Genomic DNA, 14,638 nt, shown 5'->3' on the forward strand with positions numbered 1-14,638 from the left:
AATCCGATTGGAGGAGTGATGACTGGGATGCCACCTTGTTTGACACTTGCAACTTGGTAGATATTCAATTTGATGATGCTGAGAAGCTAACTTTAGTTAACTCTTCTGAAACTGTCTGCTTCTCCAACGGACCCTTGCTCTAACCTCCTTTGTCTTTGATGTGCAGGATGGATGGTGTACCTTTCCTTGGAATGCTGGATTGGAAGATGTCGTCCCTGATGATGCTAGACTGGAGAAGGTCGTCCTTGTTGATGTTGGACTGGAGAAGGTCGTCCTTGTCTTGGCTTGGTCTTGTGGAGGTTGTCCTTGATCTGGCCTGGTCTTCTTTCATCTGCAATACAAACCATAAGATGATTAAGGACACATAATATATTTATTCTAACATAGCATTTTATACCTTAAATCATCAACAAGAAGACATAAAAATGAAGCTTGCTCAAGATTTTCCCCAGGGACAGGCCCTATAAGAATTTCGCCCTGGACCCTCTGGAAGGGTCAGGAGCGAAATTTGCATTCCTGGCCAACTTGGACCTCTTTTCAACGTTACCTCACAACCAGCTCCTCGCTTGGGCCAAACAAGGTGAAAAATAGTAGTTTCAAAAGATTTTGCCGTGGACCCTTCGGAAGGGTCAGGAGCGAATTTTCTTGGTTAGGCCTCAATTATTCCATTTTTTGAATTCAAAATCCTCTTGAAGGTGAGCATATGCTTGTTTTAGTCCAACAAAGTCTAGGGATCCATCCTTTTAGTTTCTCACATGGGCAAATTAGGTGATAATGGGAATTTCGCCTTGGACCCTCTGGAAGGGTTAGGAGCGAAATTCCTTCTTTAGGCTTCATTCTACACTTCCTTTACCTCAATTCATCTTGCAATTCTTAAGTAACCTCCCTCCAGTCTTTTCATGCCTTAGGAATCAAAATCTTGTCTTGACACAAAGGGGAAATAGTGATTTAGATGAATTTCGCTCTGGACCCTTTGGGAGGGTCAAGAGCGAAATTCACTTTTTGCTTGCCTATTCACACCCAATTTCATTTTCTTCACCTCACTTCATCTGGACTCCCTCACATTGAATCCACTTCCCAACTTGGCAACATTGGTTTGATCTTCACAAGGCCTAAAAAGTCAAATTCGCTCAAAAACCTAGCCAGGGACATGACCTATCCAGAATTTCGCTCTGGACCCTTTGGAAGGGTCAGGAGTGAAATTCCAATTTTAGCTCAAAATTTGCATCTTTGGTGATCAAACATCTTTCCAAGGCATTCCAAATAGCTTCTCTCACCCTAGTCCAGGCTTGACTTAGCACAAAATTTGGAGAAAAGGATGGTTTTAGAGAAAATTCGCTCTGGACCCTTTGGAAGGGTCAGGAGCGAATTCTTAATTTAGGCTTATTCCTCCATCATTTCAAGTTGAATTCACCTCAAAAGGCTAGAAAACACTTCTCCTCTCACATCCAACCCAAGTTTGACATGATTTTGCAAGGGGAAATAGGTGGTTGAAGAATTTTCTCCCTGGACCCTTTGGAAGGGTCAGGAGTGATTTTCATCATTTAGCTCAATTCCTTCAACCTTGATAATTATTGACCATCAAGGACATGCCTAAAGACACCTCTAATCTTGACATGCACTAGACTTGGCATAAATTTGAGAGAAAAGATAGGTTTTGAGAAAATTTCGCCCTGGACCCTTTGGAAGGGTTAGGAGCGATTTTCAAGTTTTCTAGCATGTTCATCCATCATTTCATCTTGAATTCACCTCACAAGGCAAGGAAACACCTCTCTTCTCCCATCCAACTCAAGTTTGTCTTGATTTTGCAAGGAGAAAAGGTGATTAAAGAATTTTCGCCCTGGACCCTTTGGAAGGTGGACATCTCCTTCTTGATTTTACCTTAGCCCTCACTCATCTAGCACAAAATTGATAGCAAAGAGAGGTTTTGAGAAAATTTGCTTTGGACCCTTTGGAAGGGTCAGGAGCGAAAATCTCATTCTTGACCAAAAATCATCATTCTTTTAACTTGAAACTTCATTGCAAGGTAGAATCTCACCTTTCTTCGCCCTAGGAACAAGGTTTTAAGCCTAAGAAAGGTCAACAGGTAGGCTTGTAAGGAATTTCGCTCTGGACCCTTTGGAAGGGTCAAGAGCGAAATTTCCTTTCTTGGCTAAAATCCTTCAGTTTCATAGCTACCAAACACTCTTAAAGGCAAGATCATGTTCATTCTCCTTCTCATCATGCCTTGGACATCAAATTTTAGTCAAATAAGGAAGGAAATGCATCTTAGAGAGATTTTCGCTCTGGACCCTTTGGAAGGGTTAGGAGCGAAAATCAAGATTTTGGGCTAAATTCTTCATTTCTCCAATTCAAAACAACCTCAAGAGGCAAAGACATGCTATCTCACTTCCATCCACGCCATAAAAAACCAAGGACTAAACCTCCTTCGATGGAAAAATATGCGTTTTTAGGAATTTCGCTCTAGACCCTTTGGAAGGGTCAGGAGCGAAATTCATCTTTTGGTCCAAAATCCTTTACATTTCAACGCTTTCAAACATTTCCAAAGGCCACAAGATGTCCATCCTTCCCTTCAAGATGCCCTGCAAATCAAAATTTGGTCAAACTTAGGAGGAAATGAGCTTTAAGAGGATTTTCGCTCTAGAAACTTAGGAGGAAATGAGCTTTAAGAGGATTTTCGCTCTGGACCCTTTGGAAGGGTTAGGAGCGAAAATCTCATTCTAGGCTAGATTACTCACTTTTCAATCTTCAAACCACTTCAAGAAGCAAACTTAGATCATTTTCCACTTGAGGAAGAAGGTTTCAAGGTCAAACAAGGTAGCAAATGAAGTTTATGATGAATTTCGCTCTGGACCCTTTGGAAGGGTCAGGAGCGAAATTCATTTTTTAGGCTAAAATCTTGCTCTTCAAAATCATCCAACTCCATCTCAAGGCAAGAACATACCAATTCATTCCCCAACATGCCCTAGAAACCAACACTTAGTCAAAATTTGAAAGGAAATGAGAGCTACCAAGATTTTCGCTCTGAACCCTTTGGAAGGGTCAGGAGGGAAAATCATGTTTTGGGCTTGATTCTTGACCTTTTCAACTCCAATTCTTTTTGAGAGGCAAACATAGATCCTTCTTCACGCATCTCCATCAAGATCCTGACTTTAGCCAAGGGAAAAATGAGAGTTTTCAAGAATTTCGCTCTGAACCCTTTGGAAGGGTCAGGAGCGAAATTCCTAATCTTGGCCAAAATCCTTCACATTTCAATCTTGACAAGGCTAGAACATTCAAAAATACCTTCAAACATGCCTTAGGAACTAGAAATTTGGCCTTGATAAGTGAGAATTTGAGGTCTTCAAGGATTTTCGCTCTGGACCCTTTGGAAGGGTCAGGAGCGAAATCCCTATGCTTGGCCAAGATCCTGACTTCATTTTCACATTTCTTCATTCAAACAAGCGTTTTTACCTTCATTCAAGCTTGGGAATGCGTTAGTTCTAGGTTTTGGTCAAAGTAGAATGTCTTATGGAGAATTTCGCTCTGGACCCTTTGGAAGGGTTAGGAGCGAAATTTGCTTTGGACCCTTTGGAAGGGATAGGAGCGAAATTTGACATTTTGGTCTCTTCGTTAGGATCATTTTATGGAATATAACATTTAAGTATAAGTGACATTTCCTTATACTTTAAGTTATATTCCATATATACTTCCAGGATGTTTGAGAGTGGTTTTGGACCTCCAGGAGTTATATTGCAAACTCTAGTTTTTGGAGGATTCTTCAGTTTTCCAGACTTAGCCAAATTTCAGGATCAGGACATTCCAAACTTAGCCAAATTTGAGGGCATTTGAAGATTAGGATGATATTCCAGACTTCATCACTCACCAACTTGACCTAGCTCGGACCTTCAAGAATGATACTCACTCACCAAGCAAGACACAATTAGCAACAAGAGCAAAACCAGGCCCTAAGGAAGACTTTCAAAGAAACCCTAATTCTGGGGCCCCAAAGACTCACCTCGGCTCAAGCAGAGCCTGCCATCCTAGTGATCCCCCTGGCGACACTCGAAAAGCAAAGGCTAACAGACAAAACTTTAGAAACCCAGAAAAACAAACCCTAGAAAGCAAAAAGCAGGGGTCCCCATTTGCAATGGGGTGATGTGTGAATACGTCACAACACTTCCCCTTCATAGTTGGGGATAGTCACCTTACTGAGCTTGTTTTGAAGCTCTTTGTGGGCCGGAGAATGTCTTTCGTTACGACCAAGTGTCTTTAGTTTGGCATCACAATAGTCTTTGAAGGTTACAAGATCTCGTAGTTCGGGATCCAACCCGCGGTAGTCTGCAAGGATTTGGTCTACATTTCCCATGGGTCTGTCATAGTTATCATCACTTATTGGCGCTTCCTTAGGTAGGAATGAAGGTCGAGTGGGCCTTGAGTTGGTTTCCTCTGAGGGGGTGGGGTGGTGGTTTTTAGAATGATTGGATTGGGCTTCTTTGGTGTTATGGTTGCTTATGTTTTGGAGGGCCTGAAGGACTAGTTGGTTATTCCTCTCATTCTGTTCAACGAAGGCCTGCATGGTTCTCTCAGTTTGTTCCCTCAGTGCTTGAGCGGTTTGCTCCATGAAGGCCCTAAGTTCATTACTAGCTTGTTCACTCATGTTGTTGGCTCCTTTTTTTTCTCTCTTTCTAAGGCCCTACGGGATCTTTGGCTTTGTTGCATCAACTATTTCCACAAGGTGGCAGGAAGGAGGCTCTGATACCACTGTAATGAACCTTTTCTGTACCTGCCTCGCCTTCCTGATAATTAGGGCCTGATCTATCCATCGAAGGTTGGATTTAGGGCCACAAAAGGAAATTACGGTTTCCTGCAACATTTAGATATTTTATTTTATATGTCAGCAGTAATATTAGATCAATGGCATAATTATTGCAGCACAAAATACATACACAACCCATTCTAGATTTTAAGGATTTTTCAGGTTGGCTGGGCTACCCATCCAGACCCATCCCGTCTCTTAGGGCTAATAGGGCCACCTGAGGATGGGCCCAGCATACCCCTGGCTTGCACTCATTATCTTGAATGTACTAACAAACAGAGGATATCAAGAAGATAACAAATGCATACAGAAAACATAGATTCATGACTATATTACTTGGTTAACATTTATCCATTATATATAAATTTGTAGGGATTAATTCATTATATTTGTGCCTAGTTGCAGAAACATGACTCTCATTAATTAGCATTCCTTTTCTTTACTTATTAGTTGTGTTTGAGAATGAATGAATTATTTTTATTCTTCTATCTGTCACTAAAGTGTATTATAATGCAGCATGCTAAACCTGATATTGCAGGTTACCTATCTGGCGTGAAGATTAAGTTCATTTTACGCTTTTGTACATTTCAAATGTGCTTAGTTCATTTCGCAAGACATTTTTTAGGCATGGAACTGATTTAGCAATTAATCTAGGCCACTAGTTAAATTATATCCATTACTGTTATATGAGGAATGAAATCAGATTTAATACAACTTGCACAAAGACATACTTCATCATTTCGACATTTAAGCGGATAGGCCTGGGGACATACCAGCCTGCTGGCGATGGGGAGGGATGCTTACTAGGCGCTGGTCCTTCATCGCTAGGAAGAACCAGCACCTAGCCCTTTCACATCGTCTGCTGACTGATGTGTTCCCAGGGCAGTCCTCATGGTTGTCTAGGCATCATAAATTATGAAAACTGGAATAAATATTATTACTGAGTAATGAAGTTACCTGTTGGATGCTTCTCCTTGGCCTTCTCTCCTTGTCACCTCTTCCATGTTTCCTTGGGGTATGGGTTTATACCTCTTTGAAACCACGTGATTCCCCTTTAAACATGGCGTCTATTCCGGAAGTGGCTTGGGAATGGACGCGTCCTTTCATTACTCCCACTAGTTAAAATAAAACGTATTTTAAGCGGTAAAAATAATTTATGTATTGAAAATATATATATTTATGTACATGTATTGTTTAATGTTTCTAATCATTGCCTGCTGTCTACACGGGAATATTACACTTATCTAACTTGATAAGAAACTTGTCTACTATTGAGAAAGTCTTCTTTTTTAATGCAAATTTTAAAAAGTACACAGTACACACTGATTGGTATTTTTCTTTGGTTCTTTGGACTCTCTTTGACCGATTATTAGCACTTGAGAAAAAAAATGTAATTTATAGGAAATTTAATAAATTTAAATAGGAATTTCCAAGGAATGGTCCATGGAGATCTACAGAAACAGTTTATGAAGTTTCTTGGTGTGTAAAGATTCCCCATATGTGTCTCTGAGACAGGGAAACATCTTAGATACAAGAATAGTTACCAAGGGCTTGTGGTATGAGTTTCCTGGTTATGATGTTTTTCATTAATGGTCCTCTTATTATTTTGGGAACTCGTAAATTTTATGCCATTTTGTTGAGGCTAAACATTGCATCATTTGGATATAGTCATCTTTAACAGAGTCTTTTTGTTCAAATCAAATGTTCTGTTGATTAAAATGGTTGATTGCATGGGCATTCTTGTTTCAATCTATGCTGCTGACAGATATTTCTGATCATGATTGCTTGATTATCATTTTTGACATGTTTCTTCTTGGGCAGTCTTTGATGATTGCTGTGTTATTCTTTTTAATTAAACTGCACCTATACGAATGGATTCTATCTCTATATTGTGAGTGATTCTGTAATCCTTGGCCAAGTGCTTGGGATCCATGCCTATCCAATAAGGTGCCATGCGCGCTTGCCATAATTCATTTCGTGATAAGACATTAATCACTCTATTTCTGTTTATACTTGTCTATCACAGCTAGCACATGAACTTTTATATCAATATAACAAAACAAAGCTTTAGAGAATTTATTTAGAAGTGTACAGTCCTGCCAATAATCTTTGAAACTTGTAAACACACTTTGATAGGACATACAAATAACGTTTGGTCTAAAGGATGTGATTTATAACTTTTCTCATGTACAATTCAGTGTGCTGAATTTTTCTTTTTTTAGTGTAGCTTAAAGAGGCTAAAGAAGCAGAACAAAAATCATTGCAAGAGTCAGAAAGGCTGGACAAAGAAATTGCCAAGATTCGGGAACTGAAGGTCTGCTTGTTCTCAGCTTTGAATATTATTCTTCTCTTGGTTTGGATTTTCTCTTCTATGTGAATTTTGTTATAATTTGGCTACTCAATCTGTGTCTACAGAACAAAATTACGACCATGACTGCTGATGAGTACTTTGCAGAGTACCCGGAACTCAAGAAACAGTTTGATGAAGAAATTAAAAATGATTACTGGGGATATTGAGGAGAAGCAAAATTCTGTCGCTGCAAATGCAATAAATGATGTTATGCTGGTAACATTGTGACTGATGAAAAATTCCAGCAGACAATTGCCAGATATTGGAGAGCATTTTTCCTTTTAATTAGTTTAATTCTGAAATATGTGTTTCCTCAAGAGCATGCTGGTCTAGCATATTTTCTAATGCAAACATTCTTTCATGTAAAACTGCTTCTATTCATGACTACGTAATGTTTTTTGCAAATTTGCAAGTGATAAAAGCCCTAACAATTTGTCCTCAAGTCAATTTTTTTTTTCCTTGTTTCTTTGCCTCCAAGTGCCAATATCATGTTCCAACACCACATGTAGTGAAATAACTTGCACAATAGAAGAATATGATATGAAATACAGGACAAATGCTTAATAATAAGACCCTTTGAAGATTGAGGATGTGGATGTGGAGATGTCATGACTTGCAAAATGTTTCGACGTTATTTTCTTTCCATTGCATGTTGTCTTGATCGAGTAAATTCTACTTTATTTGGGAGAAACTTCTTTATTAGATTCAACTACCAAGGGGTATGAGCTACATGTAGAATTCCGCACCCATTGAATTTCTGCACCAACTTAATTAAGACCCATGGGCTGCCATGCTAGCTAAAATCCTAACAAACAACTATAAGTGGGCGAGGTTTGATTGTGGTCTGATTTTTCTAGTGAAGTCTAGTTTTTAATTTGAGTGGAGGCTCGCTAAATGTGAAAGCTTGATTGCAGTGGTGATACTAGGGTTTCAAGAGTTGGAACGAATATATATGGGGTAAGAGCATTCGATAATCTGGATGAACTTATGAAGCTTTCTACACTTGCAAAGCTAGGAATCCATAAGGTGTCATTCCGTTCTTAGCTTGTTAATTGTGGTGTTTTATTTTTTGATTTGAAGTATTTATTTCATGTGTTGTCCATTCAGACAAGCTTTAAACTTATTTGATAAGATTGCTCAATAGATTATGCTGAAACGTACAGGAGTGGAAGTTAAGAAAATTGGTATAAAAGATGAATAATAAAAACTGTACAGAGTAATAAGGTTGTCTCCCCTGTTCTAAAGGTAAACTTCTCCATCAACTCCGAAGCTTAAGGGAATGATAATTTTCATTAATAGAAAAGATTAGAGGGCCTCATGAAAGTATACGCATATAGTGAAACAAACAAGGGTTGACGACAAAGTGGCATTGATTAAAAAAAAGGTGTCAGGGAAAAAATAGACAATTATTATGTAGTGGCGAAAGTTCTCTACGGAAAAAGGGCAGGGCTCTTGACTAACTTTGCTTGTAGGTGATATAGATACGATTTTTTGTTTTGATTAGGGAAATTGAAAGGGTGTAGATTCTTGAACAATTGAAAATTAGTCTCGAAGGAACCATAAACAACAAACAGCCAAAAAAGCAAGCATAACAAAGGCCTCAAAAGAGGGGCATGATGAGAATGAAAAGTCCTTCCAAAGTTAGAAGGAGAAAATTCAGACATAGGACTAAATCACCACATCTAGTTTTCTTTTAATCTTACTAGACTCATCAGCCTTAGCAATGCGGTATCTCAATTGATTCATCACCTTCCCATTAGAGGTTGGAGCACAATCAAATATCGAACCAACTTCAATACAAAACCAAAATCTAGCAAACAAAAGACTTGTTCTAGCTTTTGTGACATCATCAATGTTAAAAAATTGACCAATAGCATCAACAATACCATGAATGATACTTTCATTCTAGAACTACAAAGAGAGCTTTGGGAGATGAACCCAGAAAGGAATTGAGTTAAGCTTGGTGGCATCGAACCAATAGGCCATCTTTTTTAATGAAGAAAAGCCTTACCAGCAAACCAAGGACCTTCTTGGAGAGCTAGGGGTCATCCCTCAATGGATTTGAAGGAGAATAAGAGGAATCTATTCATCAAAGCTTTTGCACTCAGTAGACCTGAATCAATTTAACAATTAGATGCCCAATTGTGAATAATATCAATGTTTGGTTTATGACCAAAAAATCAAACATATAAAATGGGAGACTTCCACAACACTACGCTCCAACTTCACACTACGTGGAGGAGAAGACCCTTCTTGAGCAAGAAAAAGAGGAACATTGCCAGGACAAGGAGGCGCTAGCAAAAGCAACCCATGCAAGAGAGGTGCAGGAACATGGGGCTCCAAAGAAGCAATGCCAATCTTATTATTGCAATTTTGAAATGTACTCAAGGGTGGAGAAGGCATCTGGAGCAAGGCTCTTTCTTGAAGGACCTGAGCAACCATAGTGGTAATGTGGGGGACTTCTTTGGGAGTGAATCCTAAACACATGCCATCCCTAGCACAAGGAGAAGACACATCATCTATTGCACGTGAACAATCAAGAAGGTGATAAGGCAAGGTCAAGTCCAACACAACACACAAAGGAGGGCATAGTCCATGTTGCACAAAAGTAGAAGAATAGAGTGCCTCAAAAATTGTGGGAGATGGTAGAATGAATTCCCTCTTGATTGAGAGAGTGACTCCAATCCCCAATCGAGACTTAGGGATACTAGGCTTAGCAAGAGAAAGCATCATATTTTTTTTGTTAGGATCCAAGCACACTTGTTGAATATGTTGTTGAATCTCCAACCACAACTTCGAGAGACACCTCTTCATCCTCGTCCTAACAATTCCACCAATTAGAAAACTCTTCCATCTTGTCATACAAACATTTTTGACCTTCCAGGTGTGTTTCCGATAGAATGCCAATGAGTTTATCATCCTCTTCGAAACATTTCAACAAGAGCACACAACCACCTTACCATTCAATTGGCATGTTTTTGTAGACTCAACCACCTTACCATTATTGTCCTCTAAATCTCACTTGCCATCCCTTCAAGAAGAATCACCATTGTCGCTACAGGAGGCCACCTCTAGGGTTCGCAACTTCACCATCTCCATCTTTAGTTTTTCAAGAGAATTTTTGTTACAAAACATTGGAGCATATGGAGAGTTGACAACCATTATAGCTAACTTCATACACCCATAGCTTTTATGCACGCACACAAAGTGTCCCCTGATACGTGCTTAAAGATGCCCCAATAATCGTGCACTTAAAATTGCCAATACTTATACACAAATGCCCGATAAGGTGTACATACCCTACACCCTTGTGGGATTTGAACTTGTGACCTCTCTTTCAAGAGCACAAGTTCACCACCACTAAGCCAACTTAGGTTGTATTGTAACAACATCACATTTTATAAAACTAGAATATATATTCTTATTCTTTCCCAATCTTAGAATATGAAAAAATCAAATATAATTTTTTTTTTTTTTTTCTATATAACTACAATGTTTTGATGTTCAAATAGTGTAGTATTTTTGAAGGTGATAATGAGTTCAAACCTATTAAGGCTTGCTAAAGAGTTAAATCGATAATATGTAAAAGTTTTTGAAACACTAAGAACAATTTTTGTTGATAAACCAGTTGGATTGTAGTCCTAAGTTGCTTGTTTACATGTTGAGTCTATAATAGGAGGATCTGTATATGGATAAATTCATCCCGCTACCATTGGATGATATAGTGAGACTGAAGCTATGGATATAGATTTGTTGCTGGTTCAACTTGGTTAGCTACGAGTGCCTTTGTTGGTGGTTATGGATCAACGAGTGTGGATGCAACCTCAAATGCTATGGATAGGGATGGTTCTTCGACTAGATTGAATGAGAAAGAGAAAAGGTGGGGTAAACTATTGGGTCAACAACAACTGGATTTGTTGGAACTACTATTGACTCCGCCCTTGCTATAGTCTCTACCATCTCGACTGCCCCATAGAATTGTAGGGCTTATTGTGCTTATGCTTGTTTTGATGTTGGCGGTGGTGCAATTGAAGCTACTAGTTCGAAATCAACTGAAGGGATTGGAACTACAACTGATGAATCAATTGCACTCTCACACCTCATGTCTATAAAGCCTCTGGCAATTGAAATTGTCACCCTCACACCAACGTCTATAAAGCCTCCCACCCACTCCGCTGCCTAGATAAACTACAAGCCCTTGGGGGATATGATTTATCAATTATATCACCCACATTTGAATTGTAGGGCAAGAAGCCTACTAGCTCCCCTCCCATCATAGAATTGTATGGGAGCCCATAGAGTAGTAGAGGGCTAGAGTAACCAAAATAGTGGTTAGAATTGACATCAATGATGCATACTAGAGTAAGACATTTGAGTAGTATATTAATGTGTTCATTAATGCACCCCAACCACTTCCTCCCACCCATCCCTAGGGAATTTAATAAGTGTTCATCTGTTATCAATTTTCTTAAATTTGTGGATATGGTTTATTATAATGTCCTTCCTAATTTTTTTAATAAACAAATTTAGAACTTCATTACTAGGAAATTGTGTTACTCCAAAGGAATTGTGTTTGTTTGGTCATTCTCTACACAAGCAAGGACCATTTGAATACATATGGAGTTGTTGAATTGTGTTATGGTGTGGTGTGTACCAATGAACCTTTGGAGAGCGGTGGTGATGGTAATCCTAGTACGGACGTTTGTATTGTTTGGTTGTATTGCAATAAGTTTTTGCCACATGTTATTTAAAGAAAAGTATTTGTGACACCTCTTATCTTGAATAACTCTTCTAGGAGAGTTAGTTCTAAAGCTCATTGCCTTTTTCTTTCTTCTTGGATCTATTGTAGGAAATGAGATAGCTCTTGCAAAGATGCCGAGATCATGGTATTTCTCTTAATCCAAAGAAATCAGTTTTCTGTGTTACTGAAGGAAAGCTTTTAGGACATATAGTTTCACAAGATGGTATCAAGATTGATCCTGACCGTGTTAGAGCTATCCAACAACTAAGTTTGCCGTCGGACAAGAGTGGTGTCAAATCGTTCTTTGGTCAGGTAAGCTTTCTCAGGAGATTTGTGCCAGATTTTGCTGAAATCACTAAACATATTGTAGGAATGATGAGTGAAAAACAGATCTTTAAATGGAAGGAGGAAGCAAAGAAAGCTTTTGAAGAGGTTAAAAAGGCCATTGCTCATGCTCCAACATTAATTAATCCTGATTTCAAGAAAAACTTTATCATTTACTGTTACGCCTCAGAGCATACAGTGTCTGGTATTCTCCTACAGAAGAATGAACTCGGTGAAGAGTTTCCTATTGCATTTATGAGCATCTCGCTTAAAAAGCATGAATTAAACTATTCACTGAATGAGAAGTAGGCTTTCACAGTTGTTAAAGCTGTTAAGCATTTCAAGTATTATATATTGCATTCTCATTCAATTGTTTTTGTACCAAATTCTATTGTTAAAAGTATCTCGACTCAGCAAGAAGTGGGAATGAATAATAGAGCAACTTGGGTTTCAAAGGTTCGAGAATTTGACTTGGATATCAGGCCGACAAAGTTAGTTCATGGACAAGGATTATGTCGCCTAATGACAAAAAATAAAGAAGAAGAAGAAAGTTTGCCATTAGCTCTATTTGTTAGCCTACAGGATGAATGGTTCACCAATGTATCCTTTTATTTAACATATGGAGAATGCCCTGCGCATTTGTCTCCCAGAGAGAAAATAAACTTAAAGTTAAAAGCAACTAAGTATGTTATTTTTGATGACATATTATATAAGAAAGGTTTAGATGGAACTTTCTTGAGGTGTGTAGATAAAGCATAGAGTGAGGCCTTGTTGAAATCATTTCATGATGATGCTTGCGGTGGACATTTCTTTTCTACAGTCACCGCTTACAAGATATTAAGGAATTGCTATTATTGGCCTGGCATGTTTAAAGATGCATATACCTGGGTTGCTAAGTGTGACAAATGTAGATTCTTTATAGGAAAACTGTAATTAGCTGCTTTACCCCTCAGACCAGTAGTCGTGGAAGAACCTTTCAAGCAGTGGGGATTAGATTTCATTGGTCCATTGACACCCCCCTCTAGCGCCAGACATACACATATTCTCACGGCCACAAACTATTTTACTAAGTGGGTAGAAGCAGTACCTGTTAGGAGAACAACCTCAGAAGTAGTATGCGAGTTCATAAAGGAAAATATTGTGGTTCGCTTTGGGGTACCATTGAAGATAGTGACTGATAATGCTGCAAATTTTTCCTCCGATGAAATATCCATGTTTTGTTATGATCATGGCATTTCTTTGGTGCATTCCTCTAACTATTATCCGCAGGGTAATGGTCATGCAGAATCCAGCAACAAAAATTTGATAAATATCATGAGGAAATTGGTTAGTGAAAATGCTAAAGATTGGCACAAAAGGCTATATGAAGCTTTGTGGGCAGATAGGACTTCACCAAAATGAGCAATTGGTATGCCACCTTTTGAACTTGTGTATGGAGTTGGGGCTCAACTCTCACTTCCTCTTGAATTGGCAACTTCTAAATTGCAAACAGTCATTGAAGATACGTATTTTCAAAATGCATTGGAAAAGAGAATTATGTATTTAGTCAGAATAGAAGAAGAAAGGGAGAAGCTGGTCGATCACATTACAGAGCATCAATAGCGGGTTAGAAAGATTTTTGATCGCAAAGCCAGGCCGAGGAAATTTATGCAGGGAGACCAAGTCCTACTTTGGGACAAACGGAGGGAGCCGAAGGGAGCACATGGAAAATTTGAGTCATTGTGGAAGGGTCCATTTTTGATTCATGAAGTAAAGGGACCAAATTCCTTCAAGTTGGCCTATGTGGATGGTACTGTTCTTCCCCTGTCCTATAATGGACAGGATCTCAAGCTTTACAAATTGTAAGCAGGTATTCCCTGCGTTTCTGTACATAACTCAATTTTGTTGTGTCAGGTTTTTGTTGTTTTTAGCTGTGTCTGTTTTGGACCCTCATCTTTGTTTTAATGCGTAACTAGAGATTCTAAGTTCCTTCCTAGTCCTTCACAGTCCTGGTCCCCAGTCAGAGCCATTGTTACCCCTTATTTATCCGCTTATAGCTTATCAATTAGGGGGTATTATTTTATTAAGTATTGCAAAGCTTAAGTCTTCATCAATTTGAGTTTTGTACTCGTCCTTTGAACCATAATTTTTTTTTGATAAATTAATGTTTAAACTCACATTTTCAACACCAAAGAGGCTTCATGGTACCATATGTGTCATCCCTTCTTTCTTTAAGGCTATTTACTAGGCTCAATTCATACAAGCTAAGACATCATATAAAATGTATGTAGCCTCATAAGCTATGAATCCTTTAAAAAAGCATCTTTTTTTGGGTAGAAATAATATATTAATTAGATAAATAATTACATGGAAATCATAAACTTCCAAATAAAACTTGTCAAAGTGGCAAGAATCAGAAAAGGAGTCCACAAAGGGTACTCATAGA

General features: G+C 38.6%; 1 protein-coding gene across 1 annotated transcript in view; it reads left to right on the forward strand.

Moving 5' to 3' along the window:
- LOC131036322 (ATP synthase subunit d, mitochondrial) overlaps positions 1-7,595 on the forward strand; it is a 33,482-nt gene extending 25,887 nt beyond the window's left edge. The window contains exons 4-5 of the mRNA XM_057968170.2: positions 7,026-7,112; positions 7,214-7,595. Of these exons, the coding sequence (XP_057824153.1) occupies positions 7,026-7,112; positions 7,214-7,315 (189 nt within the window). The 3' untranslated portion in view covers positions 7,316-7,595. The remainder of the gene's footprint in view (positions 1-7,025; positions 7,113-7,213) is intronic.
- Positions 7,596-14,638: the final 7,043 nt, after the last annotated feature.

Source organism: Cryptomeria japonica, chromosome 7 (assembly GCF_030272615.1).
Source record: "Cryptomeria japonica chromosome 7, Sugi_1.0, whole genome shotgun sequence".
In the NCBI taxonomy this organism is placed as follows: Eukaryota; Viridiplantae; Streptophyta; class Pinopsida; order Cupressales; family Cupressaceae; genus Cryptomeria; species Cryptomeria japonica.